The sequence below is a fragment of the Manis pentadactyla genome, chromosome 10 (assembly GCF_030020395.1).
Source record: "Manis pentadactyla isolate mManPen7 chromosome 10, mManPen7.hap1, whole genome shotgun sequence".
NCBI lineage: Eukaryota > Metazoa > Chordata > Mammalia > Pholidota > Manidae > Manis > Manis pentadactyla.
In genome coordinates, this window is record NC_080028.1 from 79604430 (window position 1) to 79625380 (window position 20951).

The following is a 20951-nucleotide window of genomic DNA, read 5'->3' on the forward strand; positions in this document are numbered from 1 at the left end:
CAGGGGCCTCTGGCACGCAGAGGCCTTTTGGGAAGGTGGAGCCCATCCTTTAGACAGTCCCTGAGAGGCCCCAGAGCTGGTGAGGGCTAATGCACATGTGAGACTATTAGGAACCCTGGCCTTTGCAGTTCCCACCTAGGAATCAACATTAAAGATACCCACGGGGCTTTAGAAGCTAGAAAAAACGTGGGCTCAAGAATAATTTTTTTAATGCCAAAATACAAATATAAAACTCACGGTGCCTTTTATATGTTTAAGTCATAACATGTTACTGCTTTCAACTTAAAAACAAAACAAAACATGATTCAATGGATTTTTTCTTTGCACCAAACTATAAATAATTGAGTTATTTCTGGCTGATGTGAAATGTCAAATTCTTGTTACCAAATAATGGTTTCACTTTTTGAAAAGGTAATTTTAAGAATCATTTCTGATCTTACTGCCCGCTGTATGTCATCCATACTATCCAGGCAGAATTTTATTTTGGATGTCCTACCAGACAGGGCAAGACAATACAGTAGCATAGTGTTATTCTTAAAGCAATAACTTTAAGTTATTAAATAACTGGTTTTAACTTTTTATTATGGAAATTTAAAAAAAATACACAAAGTAGAACTGCTTAATGATCAGAGAAATCATTTAAAATCACTTTGCACCAGAAGTAGCACAGTCCTGTGTGAAGGGCAGTGAGGCAGGGATAAATCACCTCACTCGGTGATAATGCTGAGTGTGAATAAGCAAGGCCTTTGGTGAGTGGGGGCTGAGTTGGCCCAATCCCACCTGGGACTAACCCCACAGAGACAGATGTCTGGGGCATAACAACGCTGAACTGAGAGGGAGGGTTTCTATACCAAAGCATCAATATTCACTGAGCACCTACCATGGTAAGGCGTAAGCATGGTGGAGATGCTGGTCAGTTCACAGGCAGGGTGGCTGGATGTTCTCAGCTGACAGTTTCCATTTTCTCTGACAAGTGGAAGATCCTGTCACCTGTTGAGTGAGCGAGGAGCTTGTGGGCTGAAGATTGAGAAGAGTCATGCAGACTTGCAATGACTGCAGTAGCAAAGCCCAGGAGCAGCCACAGAGTCTATCAGTAGGGGTCTGAGCATCCACAGGAGGGAATGAATATTATGCCTTACAAGAGGGTGTAGTCGATAGAGGTATGCTATCTGTCAAAGGCTCTCCAAGATATGTTAGTCCATCAAAAGTTCCCTGGACCTAGATGTTCTATAGACAACATCTTACAAGTAGTCAAAGGAACGATTAAGCCCATACTAGATAATAAATGTCAGAGTGCTGAGAAATTATTAAAAACAAAACTACCCGATCCATTTTTATTGAGAAATAAAATAAAGCACAGAAAAGTGATAAAATACAAATATGCAGCCTAATAAACTATTGTGAAATGAACAACCAGATCACGTCATCAAACAGAATCTTCCCGATGTGCCCTTTGCACATCACACTGCCTTCCTTTCTCCTTTAACCCACTTAGTTCCTTGCTTTTCTTTATAGTTTTAATTATGCATAACTAGACAGTATGGTTTTTAATTCTACTTTTTAAAAGGCTGTATGTGCCAGTGGAATCAGGGTAACATATTCTTTTGTTGCCTGTAGCTCATGTGTTCATTTCTACTGCTCTGTAGCATTCTGCAGCAGGATTACACCCCAATATATTCACCCATTCTTTTGCTCATGGGCATTAAGGTGCCTCCCAGTGTTAGGCTAGGATGGACACTGCTGCTATGACCCTTTTTATACAAGGTTCCTGATGTACATAAACACTTGTTCATGAGAGAACCTACATATAAATAGAATTGCTGGGTTGTTGGATGTGCTTATCTAGTTTTATCTGACCTTATCTATTTGTCTGGCTTTGGATACTGCCCAGCTTTTCCCCAGAGTAGTTCTAACAATTTATACTCCCACCAACAGTGTATGCAAATTTCCTGTGCTCCATTGCTCCACATCCTTGCAAACACTTGGTATTTTCCAACTTTAACATTCTTGATCATCTGATGGGTTTGTAGCAGTATCTCCCTGGGCTTTCAATTGGCAACTCTGTCTACATATTTCCTGGCCAGTTGGATTTCCTCTTCTGGGAAGTTCCTTGTCTAAGACTTCTGCCAACCTTTTTGTTAGGTTATAACACTTCTCACTGTTTTGTAGTTCTTTATATACTCTGGAAATTAACCCTTAGAGTGGTTATATGTGTTGCTAGTATCTTTTTTTCCTACTCTGTGGCTTGCCTTTTGACTCTTTTAATGGTGTTTTTGATAAACAGATCACAAGTGTAATATAGTCGCATTTATCACCTTTTCCACCTTTCACGTCTTGCTTAAAAAATCTTCTACTCCCAAGTCATAAATATATTTTCCTATGTTATCATCTAGAATGTTTCACATTTATGTCAACTATCTGCCTAGAATTGATTTTTTTATTGAAGTATAGTTGATATATGATATTGTATTAATTTCAAGTATATAACTTAGTGATTCAACAGTTACACATACTCTTTTTCATAAAAGTGTCATTGATATACAATCTTATGATGGTTTCACATACAGCACTGTGGTTTCAACATTCACCCATATTATCAAGTCCTCACCCCCTCTATTAGCAGTCACTGTCTATTAGCATAGTAAGATGCTATAGAGTCGTTACTTGTCTTCTCCATGCTGCAGTTACACACATTATTAAATGCTCACCCCAACTAGTACAGTTACTATCTGTCAACATAAAAAGATACTACAGAATCAAAGGCTGTATTCTCCATGCTGCACTTCCACCCTCATGACCAACTTATATTATGATTGAGATTTTTGTGCCTTATCCCCCTCACCCACCCAACCCACCCACCCCGACTCCTCCCTCATGGTAACCACAAGCCACTTCTCAGTGTCTATGAGACTACTGCTCTTTTGTTCATTTTGTTTTGTTTTTAGATTTCATGTGTCAGTGAAATCATATGGTATTTTTCTTTTTCCACCTTGCTTATTTCACTGAGCATAATACCCTCTAGGTCCATCCATGTTGTCAGAAATGACAGGCTTTCTTTTTTTGGTGGCAAGATAATATTCCATTGTTCTATGTACTGCATCTTCTTTATCCATTCATCTATGGATGGACACTTTGGTTGCTCCCATATCTTGGCTATTGCAAATAATGTGGCAATAAACAGAGGGGTGGGTGTGTCTTTTCAAATCAGAGATTTTGTTTTCTTCAGGTAAATTCCCAGGAATGCAGTTATTGGGTCATATGCTTCTATTTTTAATTTTTTGAGGACCCTTCATACTGCTTTCTGAGGTGGCTACACCAATTTACATCTTCACCAACAGTGCAGGAGGGTTCCCCTTCCTCCACCTCCTCGCCAGCACTTGTCATTTCTTGTCTTTCAGATAGTGGCCATTCTAACTGGTGTGAGGTGATATCTCATTGTGGCTTTGATTTTCATTTCCCTAATGAGTGATGTGGAGTACCTTTTCATGTGCCTGTTGGCCATCTGTCTTTCTCACCTAGCACTGATTTTTGTCAACCACATTATAATGATAGGATAATGCTAAGAAAAGTAAAGATCAATTTACTTATGAATATGGAAAGTAAACCAAACTTCTTAGGGGGCCACCTGCTCTCTGTTCACAGTGTTCTTCTGTCAGTTCATTCACTGAAGAAGCATTCCTGGAGCTGAATGCCAGCTGTTATCCAGCTCCTCGCAGTGCCCCATCCTGGCCTGGCTCTCTGCGTTCTCAGGCCATGACAAGGCTTTCCCTTCTTGCTAGAAAGTTTTCCCTTTCTTTTGTGGGGTGGCTAACTTCTCTTCATCTTTCAAATCCCACTCTAAGCAACAATTCCTCTAGGAAGCCCTTTCTGGCCTCTCTGATTAGGTTAAATCTCCTCCTTCCCTGAATTTGCTAAGTTGCTGTTTTGCATTTGCTCATGTGACTATTAATGTGTCTCCCATGAGACCAGGGTTTCTCAGCCTCAGTGCTGGAGACATTTGTGCTGACGCATTCTTTTGCTGAGTGTGTAGGTGTCGGGGTGCACTGTATGATGTTTGCAGCAGACCTCATCTCTACGCACTAGATACTAGGAGCACCCTCAGCCCCCAAACCGTGGCAGCTAAGATGTTTCCAGACATTGGCAAATGTTCCCTGGGGAGGTACAAAATCTTCCTTAGTCAAGAACCACTATGCTAGATGTGTGTCTCTCCTGTTAGACTGCAAGCTCCAGGAGGTCGGGACCCATCTGTTTTCTCCTAGAATAGTGCCTGACATAGTAGTTGAGCAATAAATACTTGATGAAATGACTCAACAGCAGGGGTCTTATATGAATTCAGAAGGAATGAGGAGTGAGCCAACACCCAAAAGAAGAAGCACCAGTTAGGGACTGGAAGTCTCGGTCAAGTTCCAAAGCAGGGGTCATCAGAGCCAGCAAATGAGAGAACTGCACTGATGGAAAGTCTGGGCATCAGGGGTGGATGAGGCCCTGCAGATGACAATGGGCAGGTGCTGGTCGGAGAAATGGGTTGCTAACGTGGAAATGCCCAGTCATTGCTGGGGCTGATAAACTAAGATACTGTACAAGGTGTCGTTCTCGGCACTGTTCTTGAAGCTGCTCCAGACTGGAGAAAAGTCTAGAAAGAGAGGAAGTCAGCGAAGGGTATGGAATCCCCACGGAAGGCTGGGTCGGGCTCTGGGGTAAGGCATGGGGTTTTACATGGGAGTGGAATGTGACTGGGAGAGTACACAGGTGCTGGAACACCCTCCTTGCCCTCCATCCCCAGGAAGAGAGGGGTGTGTGTGTGGAGGGGGGAAGCTTCCAGCAGCAAGGCCTCAGGAACAAGGGTGGCCATCTCCCAGGGCAGCTGTCATTTACTGCATTTATTTCCTGTTAACACTCACCCCACGACAGCCAGAAGGTGGTTCCTGTGCTAACAGCCAGTCATTCCTCATCTCTTTATCTCTCTCTCTCTCTACCTTGCTTGCTGGCAAATTGCCTTCTTAGCTACTTTCCAACAAACAGCCTAACTGTTGTTGCTTGCCATCTGTCATCTAGCTTCATATTTCTCCCAAGAGTTTGATTTCTAGATACCAATGCTGCTCCCCTTCCGATGACTTTCCTCCCTCCTTCCTCTCTTAGCTCATTAGAAACTTCCCATGTGCAGAGATTGCACTGCTCTCTCTAGATTGAAACAAAGGTTGACCCATAATAAAGGCCATCAGGCAATGACAGGAGTCTAGCTCTCAAACAAGACCAGCTGGGAGTTGCCATTCATGGATGAGATAATGAATCTATCATAGGAAAATCCAATCCAGGGAGGTCTCTCTGAGAGCTAGGTGAGATCTCAGGAGTGGGTTCTTGATTCTGATAAGAATGAATGCACCAGTAGGTCAAGCAGGTCCAGCAAAGACTAGTTCAATAAAGCAAAAGTACACACTCCAGGGAGTGCAGGCATGCACGGTGGGGTTCGGGTTGGGTGGTTTCACAGCCGGAGTTTAAGCAGGGGGTGGAATTTTCTCAGAATAGGGAGGCTATTTCCAGGAAATAGGGTGATGCCCCCTTTTTGTCCTTAGGTGGTCTGCTTGGAACTGTCCTGGTGCCAAGAGGTGGGATTTTGAGTACACTAATGGGTGTATAATGTATTTGGAGGTGAAGTCAGGGTCTACTTCTTCACCTATGTTGGAACCAGCCAATTTTGGGCAGGTCTGTTATCTACACCCTCCTCCCCACATCCCATGGGAACAGTTTACAGGGAATGTTTAGAATGTAAAGGAGCATCTAACCCAATGTAAACACCAGCCGAAGTCCCCAAGCCCCTCCCTGCTCGTCCCTGGCCATCTCTACCTACTGTAACAAATCCATTTGAAGAGCATGGTTCTCAGTCCACTTACCTGATTAGACTGAAGTTCTTATGCCTTCTCTCTAATTAGCTCTCATACCATCACCAAGGCTGTGTCCCTTCAAAACAGTTTGATTAGCTCTCTCTATGTGTTATTCCTTGATAGAGTTCAGTACGACATGCTTTTCTGGAAAATCCCTTCTGTGTATGCCTTGCAGCAAATCAGAGGGTTCAGGCAAGACATTCATGAGGGTCAGAATCCCAAATTGCCCTTTTGGAGAAAGAGGGAGGAAAGAAAAGCTTTTCTCTTTTTTCCTATTTCAAAATGTCCATTCATTCCTGGAGTTCATTTTCTTTTCTTGGACAATGTTTATTATTAAAAAATTTTCAAACATACATCAAAGTGGAAATAATTTTGCACTGGACACCCCTGTATTCTTGAATACCCTTATTCTACGATTAACGATTTCATCTTCTCGAATCAAGCGTGGTCATCGAATGCCTCCCAATCTGCCCTCCCAGCTTCTTCTGCCTTCACAATCTGCCTTTAGGATGGATGGCCTGCCACTCATGAGCTCCTGATTGAGACTTGTTGGTCTCCTCCTTGCGTTACACTTGGGGACACCGAAGCAGCAAACAGCCCGGGGGAGGGGCTGCAAACGTTTCTGCAGATATCATTACTCTGTGCTTCCCTATCCAAGATCTAGCACCTCATGGAAGAACAGTTGTTTGAAGTCCCAGAGTTGAGACAATCTCAACCCTAAGGCTGGGTGTGAGACCGGGAAAGGATACGGCAAACCTCAAGAAAAGGGTCACTCAAATAATGCTTCTCAGCACCACGGCCCAGTCCCCGGGGTGTCCCACATGGCTTTGGGTCACCCACCCTAGGGCATGAGGGAACTGCCATCGTTCAGGGCCTCCCTGGTGAAAGCGGTCTCTGCTATCTCTGGGGTCTGCATATTTTGCTATTAGAATTTCTGGGCTTTTCCTGATAAACTGACTAAGGGCTTATAGTAGAGTAAATAACTCAAAGTTTGGGACATGGACAATTGGAGATTCTTGAGATGATTTTAGGCGTTAGACATGGGACCAGCAACACTGGATCATGCGGGGAAGTTATTTCCCTTTCCGCTGCCTTTCAGTTGTTTGAGGAACTCAGGGGAAAGTCTCATGTTAGCGCTAGTGTGCCTTTCACACCTGTCCAACACTTCTCCTGCAACTCTTTATTTTATTTTTAAAGAAAGAATGAGTGGACTCTGGGCCCAGAGTCTTTGCTGTGCACCAGCAAGTTGCTAGAAAAGAACAGAAAATAAACAAATTGTTATGTTATGCATGTGTTTCTTTTTGCTAGTTCCCTTAAATTCAGGATCCATTTTCCGTTAGAGTGGTGATTTGAAGTTCTCTTTTTAGGTAAACTTAAATATAAACAGCGAGTATGTTTAAAGAAAAACATTAAGCAATTAATAATACAGGAGATGGCAAAAATTGGGCTGGGGTTGATAGGCAGGTAGCTACCCCTGCTCAGAACCCTATTCCTTCACACCCCACCCCTTGTCCTCATTTTCTCCTCCCTTCTTAGGTCTGTGAGAATCCCTAGAAGACCCTCTGTACGTCCGAGGTCGGGGAGGAGGGAGTGTGTGTGGAAGGGTAGGTGCCCTGAGGCCATGTGCCCAGGGTCAGGTAGGTGTTAAAGCTCAGCTCTGGCCGCCAGGTCACCACGATGCCAGAGTACCTAAGGAAACGCTTTGGCGGCAACAGAATCCCCATCACCCTGGCTGTGCTCTACCTGTTCATCTACATCTTCACCAAGATCTCGGTAAGGCGGGGACGCCGCCCGGCCGCCCTCCTCTAGCGGCGCGAGAGCAGCATCCCAGCGGCCGGGTGGGGCGGCCGACCCCGCGCACCGCCGCCTCCCGCAGGCCGCTCGGAGGGGGACGCGGGCGGGCGCAGAGGGAGGCCGGAGAAGAGGCGGCAGGAGGCCTCGCCCACTCCTGCCACAGCTTCCTGGGCAGCATCTCCGGATGCCGAGTCACGGAATGGGGCTCCGAGAGCCCCGCCAGCCCTGGGGCAGGGCGGTTGTCTGCCTCCTGGGATCGCGTGGTGATCAGCTGTTAATCAGATGTGCTGACGGCGCCGTTGAACCTGCGCAACCCTGACCTTTGAATGGGCAGATCTCTAGAAAGAGGCCAAGGGCAGATGCTTGCAATATCCAGGACTGCACTGCTCAGCTGGCCTGACTCGCAGAAGTGGTCTTCTCTTCCAGCTGGGACTCGGGCAAAAGCTTGTCCTCTGTGAGGGGGCTATGGTGGGGCAGAGGAGTTCCATTCAGTCCAAACAATGACAGACTCTGCGCCAGCTTCAGCTGTGAATGCCAGACGTAGAATAACAACATCCTCTGGGCACTAGCCTGGAGGGAAGCTGCAGATGTGGGGAAGCCTTCACAAGGGAGGCTGCGTAGGAGGAGTCTGCCGATTAGAGAAAGGGGGATTCGCATCCCTCATGGATGGACTAGAAGAGGCAAAAGGTCAGAGGAATGGATGGACTGACTTGCCGGGGAAACAGAGCATTTCCAAGGGTCTGGAGGACTGGAAGAAAGTAACAGGAAGGAGGCCACACAGCTGGCACACCACCAGGCCCTGGCATGCAGCCCTAACTTATTTAGACATTATCTTGGGAGTGATGCAGAGCCACTGGAGAGTTTTAATGGGGACCAGGATGTGACTGTGATGGTATTTCTGAAGGTTGCAGTGGGGCAGAGGGAGGGTAAGAAGACCAAGAGTAGAAGCAGGAAGACCACTGAGGAGCGGTTTCAGATGTAATTGCCCACAAGGCTCTAGTCTGAGACCCCTGATCTGGGAAGGGATGGCTGCCAAAGAGACAAACATATGACTCTTCATTGGTGCACATGGTGTGTATGGGGTCACGGGGAAGACAGTGTAGGTTTGCTGGAATCTAGGCTAGGAGAACTTGTGCTGCAAATGTCTACTCATTCATTTGTTTGTTCATCCATCAACTTCATGCCTCTACAGGTGGACATGTATGCAGGCGCCATCTTTATTCAGCAGTCTTTGCACCTGGATCTGTACCTGGCCGTAGTGGGGCTATTGGCCATCACTGCTCTATACACTGTTGCAGGTATGACTGAACAAGGGGTGATGTTGGGAGAGGTGGTGGGCATGAGCTGTGAGCCACCCCGTCTTTTCCTGAGCCATGTTCAGATGATGCGGTTTGTTAAAACCATTTATTCATCACACTTCAATCTGTTTCCCCAGAGGATATGATTTCTCTTGGCCTTTGTCCAAAGGAAGAGGGTGGCCTGATAAGAGGGAGGATTTAAAAATGCACCACAACTTACATATACACAGTGGAATACTATTCAGCCATAAGAAAAGAAATCCTACCATTTGCAACAACATGGATGGAGCTAGAGGGTATTATGTTCAGTGAAATAAGCCAGGCAGAGAAAGACAAGCACCAAATGATTTCCCTCATTTGTGGAGTATAACAACAAAGCAAATCTGAAGGAACAAAACAGTAGCAGACTCACAGACTCCGAGAAGGGACTAGCAGTTACCAAAGGGGTGGGGCATGGGAGGGCAGGTGGGGAGGGAGAAGGGGATTGTGGAGTATCATGATTGGTGCACGTGGTATGTGTGGGGTCACGGGGAAGACAGTGTAGGTCAGAGAAGACAAATAGGGACTCTGTGGCATTTTGCTGTGCTGATGGGCAGTGACTGCAATGGGGTATCGGGGGGATTCGACAATAAGGGTGAATGTAGTAACCACGTTGTTTTTCTTGTGAAACCTTCATAAGAGTGTATATCAATGGCACCTTAATAATAAAAATCATAATAATAAATGCACCACAACTGCATACAGCTATTCCATCTATTTAAGAACTATTTATTGAGAACCTACATAGTGCTGAACACGTGTACTCTCATGCACTATACAAAGCTAGATCAAAGCTAGGCTGGGGCCTGGAAGAGTGGCTGGAGTACAGCAGCACCTTGACAATATCTGTTTCAAATATTCACCTTTTCATCTTCATCTGCTCTGGCTTCACCATTCTCTGCCTCCTCTTGGTATAATATAATTAATTCCACAAATATATCTATATACACACACACACAAATATATATAGTATACACACACACATATATATATTATACACACACACACATATATATTATACACACACACACACATACACACATATCCATGTATATGTATCACCTACGATATGCTAGATATCATGCTAGGCAATGGGATACGGCAGTAAACAAGATAGACAAAATCTCTACCCCAAAGGAAATTAGAGTGGGGATGGGGAGACAAGTAAGGCCTCTCTAAGGTGATATTTGGACCAGACTTAAATGATATCAGGAAATAGAAAAGAGAGTCTCAGGGAAGAGAATTCCAGGCAGAGGAGAGGGCAAATGTAAGACTGAGATGAGAACATATTTCGCTTGTTTGAGGAGCAATGAGGGGGTCAGTGTGGCTGCAGCTGGGTGAGCAAATGGTTATTCAGGTTGCGTCCCGCCTCCAGGGGGCTGTGCACACAGACCAGAGTGAGCGGCACGCCCATCATCAGGTGATGCTACAGCACCACTGGTGGGAGTGAGGCTTGTGTCCCTGAGCCTTGAAGTTAATAAAATAGGCCTAGATTTTGTTCTGCGCACCATGAAACACCACTGGAGGCTCTACACAGCAGACACGTGACAAAATCTAACGTATGCAAAGGCCCCTGATGAAGAAGGATCTTGGCTGAGGTCTCAGCATTCATAGAAGCCATGTGCCTGGAGCCCAGGGAAAGGGAAGGCTTTTGCAATAGGCAATTTATCTTTGTGTTCCCTCGTCTGGGGTCTGTCACCCTAATTAGACTGTCATCTCTATGAGGACCAGGGACATGAAGTTTTGTTTGCCAATGTATCCCTACCACGTAGAACTAGGTAGGGCACTCACCAGGTATTTGGTAAACAGTTAAATAAAACTCTAAACATCAATGCTGGTATAGAAATGGTGGTGGGTTTAAGTGGTACCAAACTTCAGGATCTCACCTCACTCAGGATGGCTAATTTCATGAGAGAACAGTGGAGAATTGGGGCCAGAATCTAGGCCAGGTGTCTCCCCGTTTGTGCCAGTGCCTTATTCCTGCTGGTGAGGAAGGAGGAATCATAGGAGAACACCACGCCCATGCATATATTTTTTATTGCACTGTGACTTTGCCCGCTAGGAATGACTGCCCTGCCCAGATGCTGATAGATTTGCTATCATTATTTTTATTACAAGGATTTCTCTAGGTGGCAAAACTGAGAATCACCCGAGGCCAAGGAGCATAACCCCGTTCAGGAAGCTTACTAGGGCTTGGAATATGTCCTTTCCCAATACTAAAAATGAAGACTTTCAGAGCTTGGGACTGTGGCCCAAGCATCGCTTTCTACGTAAGTTAGAAATTACTGTGTAACAAACCACCCACAGACATAGGGCCTTAAGACAACAATGGTTTATTATTCCCCACAATTCACTGCATGGGTCATCTGGGCGATTGTTCTGCTGGGCTCACCTGGCTCAGCTGAAGTGTAGTTGGAGGGCCCCTGGAGCAGCTGGCTGGAACCTGATGACCTCACCCATGCGGCGGGCTGCTTGGGCTCAGCTGGCCTTTCCCTCCACGTGGGCCGTCATGGTCCTTGGGCTAGACTGGGCTTCTGAAAGAAGCATGGTGGTCTCAGGGCAACACAAGAGCAACAGCAGAAGCCGCAGGGCCTCTTGAGACCTGGACTTGGGGCTGCACAATATTATCTCCACCATGAAAGGAGCAAGAAAGCCACACTGCAAAGTGGGCCTGCCCACAGGAAGGAGATACTGTGGCCCTCCCTGCAAATGTCAGCACTCAGGATCTCTCCAGTCAGGGGCTGAGCTTCCAGCTTCCCTCTGCCCCTCAGTTAACTCCTCCCCGTCAGAGTGCCTGACCTCACCTCAGTGCTCTCCCTCCCTTCCCTGCAGGTGGCCTGGCTGCTGTGATCTACACTGATGCTCTGCAGACTCTGATCATGCTTATAGGAGCACTTACCCTGATGGGCTACAGTAAGTGGGGTCCCAGGGTCACTTGGGTGGATGACAGAACCTCCCTCAAGCAGGGACGTCTGCCCTCAGCACTGTGATCATCAGACTCAGCTGTCAGAAGCATACCACTTGGGTGTCCCCGGTGCTTTGGCTGAGAATTGTGCTGGAAGAAAACTGTGCTCATCATGGAAACACAGTTTTTTTTAAAGTAAAAATTAATAGCTCTTTCTATATTGATATGGATGAATGATTAAATAATTACAAAGGGGAGGGGCACAGGGGCATCTCTTCCTTACAGAACAATTCCAATTAATAACTGCAGAGGGAGTGAGGGAAATAGAAAATCACCATTAGGACACCACAGTAAAAATTGCTAGAGGCAAGATCCAGTAATAAATGCTAAAGGTAGCAGGTGAGAGTTTATGAGGAAACAAGATATTTGCAAGGTCTCAAAGTGTCACATCCAGTGAAGAAACCCAGCACGTACCACCGTGACTAAGTGATCAAGGCTAACATTCCCAGTAATAAAGACACACTGACATCATGTGGCTCCTGACACTGCACACTGAGAAGGACACAGGACACACCAGCACCTCTGTGTCATTCTTGCCCAAAATATATAACCTCAACTTCATCACGGGTAAACATCAGACGTCCAAATTGAGGGACATTTCACAACATATCTAACCAGTATTCTTCAAAAGTGTCAAGGGCATGAAAAATAAGGAAAGACGGAGGACCCACACAGAGTAGAAGAAACCAAGGAGACACAGCAAATAAATGCAATGTGGGATTCTTGATGGGATCCCAGAAGAGAAGACAGAGAACATTAATGGCGAAATCTGAACAGTCTGTATGTAGTTAACAGTAATGTACCAATGTTAATTGCTTCATTTTGAGAACTGTAGTATGCTCATGTGAGGTGATAGCATGAAGTGGCTTATGGGAAAACTCTATACCCCTCAAACAGCTCTTCTATATGTCTAAAATTATCTCAAAATAAAAAGTTTAAAAATTATTAACTATTAAAACACCTGTGAACCAGGGGTATTAGCTCATTTAATACTCATAACAACCTAATGATATTGGTATAATTGTCACTTTCTTGATTGGATGAGAAAACCAAGGCCAACTGCTAAACAACATGCCCGAGGTCACAAAGCTAGCATTCAAAGCCAGGAACAAACCCAGGCAGACTGGCTTCAGATGTCATACCCTTCATTGTCAGACTGCCTGGTAATAATAGTGGGGAGATAACCCAGTTGTAACCTTTGTGGGAAGAGTCTAGGGGCAGGGGTCAAAGAGAATAGGCAGGATTTTTACCTTAATATTGTGGCTTTATGCACCATTTGAATTTTGTTTCTGTGTTACTTGTATCTTTCAAAGATGCGAAGAAGTAATCAAGGGAAAATAGTTTCACAATACAAACAGCAAGAAAAATTGCTTATTATTAACTCTAACAAGAAATGTTTTGGACCTTCAGGAAGAAAAATGTCACTAGTACATATAAAGAGGAAGTACAAGTAAGTAATAAATATATGAGGGACAAACGATTCAGCCTCACTAGATAAATGCTTGATGTGGATGCTAGCATCAATAGCAAAACTTTGACCCTCTCAGTGCTCCAGGAATGACTCATGACATTTCAGATTTTGGAGGCAAGAGAGAATCAAAAGATAAATCTTCACGTGATCTGTTATTCATAGCCACAACTCTAGATCTTTCTCCATGAGAGTATGGGGTCTCAATGGGGAAGTTCCATTACTTAATAGATTACATAATCAGTCAGGAGATTACAGAAGAACCCTTGATAATCTTCATCAATCTGTTATATCTAGTAGACCTCCTTCCCAGGCATTTGCAGGTTTTCACATGTTGAAAATTAATTTGACTATATATATGGGTTTATTTTTGTGCTCTCAATTCTGTTCCATTGATCTATGTGTCTTTTTATGGTGACACCATACTGTTTTGACTACTATAACTTTGTAATATAGTTTGAAATCAGGACATGTGGTTCAGTTTTCATATGATATATCTAGATGGAAATATATTTATCTTGCTTGGGATTTTCTGAGATTTTTGAATTGTGGTTTAACTACATTCATTTTGGATAATTTAGGGATATTATGTCTTCAAACTTTTCTTCTCCCCTCTTCTCTGCCTCTGGAATTCAAATGTCACAAATCCCAAAGTTCAGACCATCTGATACTGACCCACAGCTCTCTTTTCTCTTTGTATTTCAGTATGGTCAATTTGTGTTTCAGTGTGATCACTTCCTTGGCTGTGTTGAGCATATCAAGTCTACTGATAACCCCTTTGAAGGGATTTGTTATGTGTTACTGGGTGTTTTTCCCTCTAGCATTTCCATTTGACTTTCTTAGAGTTTCTATATCTGATGAAATTACCCATTTGTTCATGAATGTTGTCCACCTTTCCCACTTCAGCCTTTAGTCTATTAATTATAGTCATCTTTAATTCCCTGTCTGATGCTTCCAACACCTGGTTCATCTCTCAGTTCATTCATTACTTTGTCTCTTGACAGTAGGTCATTTTTTTCCCATTTTGTGTGTGTCTCATGTATTTTGTGGAATGTTGGACATAATGTGTAGGACAGTAGACATTGGAGTAGATTATATTTATGTTTGGAAATGGGCATGCTGCTTCTGCTGGGTCACTGATGGGGGAGCCACAGTGCTCAGGAGTTGAGCTGGGTTTAGATTTTTTGCTGTTGCTCTGGTTGCCTTCAGTGCACCATCAGCTTAGAATTCTTCTGGCACCTACTGTGCTCAGGATGCGGGTCTGGCTTGCCGGGGTCCTTATCAATGTTCATGCTTCCAACCCCAGCTTCTGCCTTCCTGTGTATTTGTGATTTGGAGAGGTCTCTGTCCAGGCTCTCGCTCCTCTCTCAGACGCAGATTGTTGCTGCGTACTCTCCAGTGCTTGCAGCCCTACTGCTGGGACACACGAAGGGCGCCACATTGTCGTGATCCTGCCTCAGTCACAGACAGGCCCTCTGTCCCTGGTCCCGGTAAGCAGTGAGGCTGTCTTCCTTCTCCCAGCAGGAGACTGGATCTGAGCCTAGGACAGTCTCCTGTGTTTACCCTGAAGATAACTTTGCTTTCTCCTTTTCCTTCCCCATCATGGGTCTGCACCCTGGGGCAACAGTTTGCTGCCCTTCCTCCCATGTTACTCCAGGATCTGTTTGAAAAGAATCAAAAATACAGTGGCAAATCAAATCAAGGAAAAGGGAGACAAACAAGCAGTGTAACTTGGAATGAGAAGAACTAAACGCAGAGAGAGAAAAAACAGATGATAAGAATTTAATATGCAAGCTTTAGGCTCATAAATATGAAAACTTGCTTGAAATCCATTTTTTCTAGGAAAATATAAATTACTAAATTTGACTCAAGAGAAAGTAGGAAACCTTAGCAGTCCAATAACTTAAAGAAGAAATTAGAACATTTGTTTTAAAAAAACACTCAAAAAGGGGCCCCAAGAAACACTAGCTACAGTCCCACTGGAATCAGAAACAGAGTGCTATTTTTGCAGTGGGAAATAAAGCTCATAAGATACATGAATTGGAAAGAAAGAGACAAAATTATTGTTATTTGTAAATGTTATGTCTTGTTACCTAAGAGACACTGAAAAACTGACCTAAAAAGGAGATTAGTAAAGTGGCTGAAATCAAGATTAGTATTCAAAATCACCGACTTTCCTTTATGCCAAGAGGACTCTGCATTTCATTTGGTACCCTGATGTCTCTGACATCAGTGCCACTCAAAGTGTGGTCCACAGACCAGCAGCATCAGTGTCAGCTGGGAGCTTTTTAGACAGGCAGAATCTCAGGCCCCACAGGGCACCTGCTGAGTCAGAATCTGCATGTTAATGATTCCCGGGTGATTCATGTGCACACCCTTGCAGGCGGTCCCTTCCCAGTGCTTCCACCTGCTATGATCTACATGCTGGGTTAAGAGCACTCGGATGAGTGGATCCAATTATTGATAAAAACATTATCTGCCCTCCCACCCCCACCACCCCAACTACCACAAAAATCACTATTCAGGGAAATAAAACATGACAAAAATTTATCATCACAATATTTTTTTTGCCCCTTGTAGCCATTGTCATCCACAATATTCAGCAAAGATAAACCAGGATGCAGGTTGTATATCACTCCTGCCCACGTGGTACCACCAACTGCCTCTTTTCCACACACAAAAAAAAAGTTTGCCAGAATATAATCCAGTAAGAGCAACATTATTTTAGGGATAACCTTGAATCCTTCCAATTAGTGAAATGAAGCAAATTATCTGCCGCCATAGTGCTTTATTATTTTTTAGAACAGCTCATGTTTGTGCCAGATGCTGGCATTTTATGTGCCTGATGGCATTCAGTGCTTGCTCCAGCCCAGTAAGATTGGTGCTGCATTATGCCCACTCGCAGTAGAGGAAACCAAATCTCAGAGAGAGGGAGTGACTTGCTCAAGGCCATGAATTACTTGAACCATCTTGCAGTACTGTAAATTGAGTGCAGCTGAGAAGTTCAGCCATGAAAGCATGATTCCTTAAAGGTGCGGTTTCTTAACCTGGGGTCCATGGGTAGAATTCAGGGGGTCCATGGACTTGGCTGAGAAAAAAAATCCATCTCTATTTTCCTAAAGCTATATGTGAAATTTACCACTTCTCAGTGGTAAATGTAAGCACCAAACCACAGGAATATCAGTGATACCTGTGACTTTGATATCACAAGATACCCCAGATGTTTTATATGATGATTTTATCCAGATGATTTTACAGTTGTTACAGAGGTATTGACATGCTATGGGTGCTCATGGCTACTTTGAAACTAAATTGTGACAAGACCTACTGCTAAGTCTTAACGTTTAATTGTGCAAATCAAGTATTATGTCATGGTTTATGTTTTGATGTTTTGATGACTGCTTTCAATGCATCAGTTTCCTTTACAATCCCTTGCGTTTTGTATTGTGCATTTAGCAAATTCTGAGAAGCAATCCATAGTCGCTACCAAAGGCATATATTTTAAAAAGGTTAAAAACCTTTAAGGGGACTTTCCTTGGTAAGCAGAATTTCACCACATCCAGCCATGCCCTCATCACTTGCTTGATGGGTCTGAGGTCCTGGCAAATCTGGGCTTCCTCTGATTTGCAGGTTTTGCTGCAGTTGGTGGGATGGAAGGCCTCAAGGAGAAGTACTTCTTGGCCCTGCCTAGCAACCGGAGTGGGAACAACAGCTGTGGGCTCCCCCGAGAAGACGCCTTCCATATATTCCGAGACCCGCTGACATCTGATCTCCCATGGCCCGGGATCCTATTTGGAATGTCCATCCCGTCCCTCTGGTACTGGTGCACGGATCAGGTACACAGCAGTGCTCTCTGGGATGCTTGTCTCCTCAGGGTGGCCGGAGGCTGGGGGTTTTCTCCTCCGTTTCTCTTCTCCTGTTTGCATCCACCTCCCCCACTGCACTGACTACTTCCTTTCTACTGCTGTACATGTTATTTTACCTCCTGCTCTTCCTCATGTAATAGCAAATCCAGAGCTACTAATATTTGCAAAGGGGAAAGCTTAATACATCCCGCTGAATGTCTGCAAAGATCCAGTAAGCAGGGAGATGATACATTTTAAACTGGAGGCTAAAACTGAGGTGGGATAGCATTTGCTCACCGAATAACCACTGGGTGTCCTCTGTGTACGAGGCACTTGGAAATCCTGCGGCAACAAATTAGACAGGGCTCTTGTCCCTTGTGGACACCTTCTTATAATGGGGGCAGAGAGGCAATAAATAAGTACATTGTGGGGAATGTTAAAAGGTGAGAAATGTCATTTAAAAACAAAGCAGAAGAGGGAAGCGGATTGAAAGCATGGGAATGCAATTTAAACAGGGCAGTGAGGGGAGGTGTGGTGGAGAAGTATCCTCTGAGCGGAGGCTTGGAGAGGAGAGAGCAGGTGGGCTTTCTTGGTGTGATTATTGGGGAAGAGAGAGCTCACTGTGAGGGAACACATATGGTGTGAAAAAAGAAACAAGATGAGCAAAAGGCACAATAGTGTGTCTAACAAGCCCTTTGTTAAAAGGGATGGCAGTGGATAGAATCAGTATTTGCATTTGCTGTGTATGTATAAAGAAACTAAATGGAGCGGATACCCATGGGTGGGGAGATGGGCATATCGGCCAGGATGGATGGCAGGTTGCAAACCCAACGATATCTCTCCAGTGGAAATGTGTTCTGTTACATTAAAAATCAGAGACCTGTGTGCCATTTTGGAAGCTGTATTGCTTAGCCATGGCTGATGAGAGTTTAATTAAGGGTCATGGAGTTGGACCACTGACTTGATGTAGGGGATACTGCAGAGCATGAGGCCCAGGTCCCCTCTCAGGCTGCAACGCCGCTGAGTGAAGAGCTCAGCATGAGGCAGGGTCTGGTGCAGTGCATAGACCCTCTACTTTAAGAGAGAGACCCTGTGCTCCTTGTTAGCAAACCTCAGGTGGGATAGACCTTGGGAGGCAGTTCAGATCTAGGCTCACAGGTGGGCTTTAACCTTAATGGGCCTGAAGTCAGGTTCAGGTGACACAACCTTTTTAACACCTCTGAGCCTCTGTTTCCTCATCTGTTCAGTGGAGTCACTAATGGTTATTAGTGAGGAATTCGGTCACAGCTCTTTTCTGCAGTGACATTTTAATAAACAGGCCATTAAAAGTGTTTATATTTTTACTGTGGCTCATGTAACAGCTCTTGACACAGCTCACCAGCTTATGCTTATTTATTTGTACAAATATTTCCTGAGGATCGTCAAACCCTTATTAGCTGGGGTTCCAGTATGCACCCCTTGGGAGCCACCTCCAACCCACGCCACACTGTTCAAGAGCTTTGAAGCTTAGCCAAAGAGGACTCAGTCTCCTTCCAAATGCTAAGCAGAGCAAGAGGGTCCAGGGACCCTCACCCTCCTGGGCCCTCGATTCTGGTCTTGACCACACGGTGTTGCTGCCGAGCTGGATTCTGAAGAGTCCAAAGACCGTGTTGGTTCACTGAGCAGTACTGCCCTGGGAAGTGCGCATCCTGGCCAGCCCTTTATCTAGGCTCATATCAGAACAGGAGGAAGGCAAAGCAACACGCAGTGTTCACCGACTGAGAGCACATCCCAGATCTTCCTAGGCAGACAGAAGAGCTAAATAACAATTGATAAGAGTAACGATACTTCAACATTTATCAATGCTGTACCATTTGGCAGCCACTGATCTAACCATTTTCTATGTATAAACTCCATTCATTTTCATAACATTCCTATGAGCTCTATTCCATAACTTGGGTCTGCATGTTGTCCTACAGAAGGACACCCTCCTCCCAGGGCTTGTGGGTTTTCAAGCAGTACAACTCTCTTGAAACTTACTCACCTACCTCTTCAATTCATATTTGGAGGCTCCACGTCATGGGGACAGAAGCCAGAATTCTCTTCGAGCATGACTTTGGATCTGCAGGAGAAAGGGCTCTGCTCTCCAAAGCTGTGAACTCTTTCCCCTCTGCTTCCAGGCGGACTGGCTAGGAGGGAAGCTTGCATGCCTCTTTCCACACTGTAGTAAAGCAACAAGAAGTATTCTACAGACTCTAATATCCTTACATTTTACTACCACATTCTTTTTTTTTTTTATTAAAGTATCACTGATATACAATCTTATGATGGTTTCCCATAAACAGTGGTTTCAGCATTCACCCATATTGTCAGTATTGTCAAGCCCTCACTGCCTCTACTGCGGTCACTGTCCATCAGCATAGTAAGACGTCATGGAGTCATTACTTGTCTCCCCTGTGCTGTATTGCCTTCCCCGTGAACTATATTTTGAGTGCAAATTATAGTGCCCCTTAATCCCCTTTTCCCTTCCTCACCACCCACCCTCCCCAGTCCCTCCCCTTTGGTAACCACTAGTCCCTTCTCAGTGTCTATGGGTCCACTGTTACTGTATTTCTTCAGTTTTTCTTTGTTTTTATACTCCACAAATGAGTGAAACCATTTGAACTACCACATTCTTAAGTGCTCTAGAAAGTCTCAATAGGTATATGTTTGAGTCATGAGCAATGACAGATAAGAGTCAAACCAACTTCTAAACAAGAAAAGCTAACTTCCCAGCTCTGAATTGAGGCTCCTCACTGCTCCTTACCTTTCCTCAAATAAGCCAATTCCACATTTTAGAGTCTTTCCATTACAGTATCCGAACAAATATAGTTTGTGCATGTAAGGGTACACTTGGTTGCAAGGGCCAGAGTGCAAATCAGACTTAAACTAGCTCAGGAAAAGGGTGGGGAGCTTATTAGTGCATGGAGTCCAAACTGCAGGTGGTTGAACTTGCCTTCAGAAACTGCTGGAGCATATTCCGGGTTCCTTCTCCATCAACTTTCTGTCTCACCGATTGGCTTCGTTATCTCCAACTGCAGACCAACAGGAAAGAAGCTGATAACTCCTTAGGTCCCAAATCCAAAAATTCTGCAGAAAGGCTCTGATTGGCCTAGCTTGGGTCATGTGCCTACCCCTGGATCAGCCAGCCGTGTCTAAGACTATAGGGTGGCCATATGGAGAGGGGGTGGGTTTCAAAAGAAAGGACAGGACACTCCAGGAAGTCTGCCCCATTGATGTCTGCTATTAAAAAAACGGGGGCAATTCCAGCTTTGCCCTGCTCACCACACCACAATGTCAATGATGTGGCATTTCATTCTTTGTCCATGGTTCACTGAACCAGCTCATAAAGGCTCTGGTAACTCACCAAGGCCCCTATAACTTTTCCAGAGGCTTCAGGACCCACAGCCTAAGAAAACAGTAGAGAAAGTTCTGAGCTAAATTCAGTCTGATTCAAGTAGATTCGATCTGAAGGCTGCAGGAGGAGTTTTGGCGACCAACCTCGTACTCAGAAAACACTCTGGAGCAAGTCATTCCCTTGGAGTGGATAAATCCTTTTCTTTTATTTGACATTTGTATATGTTGTAAAATGATCACTGTTATAAGTCCAGTTGATGTCCATCACCATACATAGTTATAAAA

The 20951-nt window shown here is 44.6% G+C and overlaps 1 protein-coding gene across 4 annotated transcripts in view; it reads left to right on the plus strand.

Moving 5' to 3' along the window:
* SLC5A11 (solute carrier family 5 member 11) overlaps nucleotides 1-20951 on the plus strand; it is a 65720-nt gene that overhangs the window by 17238 nt on the left and 27531 nt on the right. For all 4 annotated transcript variants that reach the window (XR_005031066.2, XM_036916916.2, XM_036916918.2 and 1 more), the window contains 4 exons: nucleotides 7551-7655; nucleotides 8869-8974; nucleotides 11846-11926; nucleotides 17077-17282. Coding sequence is in view for 3 of the 4 variants with exons in the window: in XM_036916916.2 (XP_036772811.2) it covers nucleotides 7551-7655; nucleotides 8869-8974; nucleotides 11846-11926; nucleotides 17077-17282 (498 nt within the window). In the remaining variant the exon portion in view is untranslated. The remainder of the gene's footprint in view (nucleotides 1-7550; nucleotides 7656-8868; nucleotides 8975-11845; nucleotides 11927-17076; nucleotides 17283-20951) is intronic.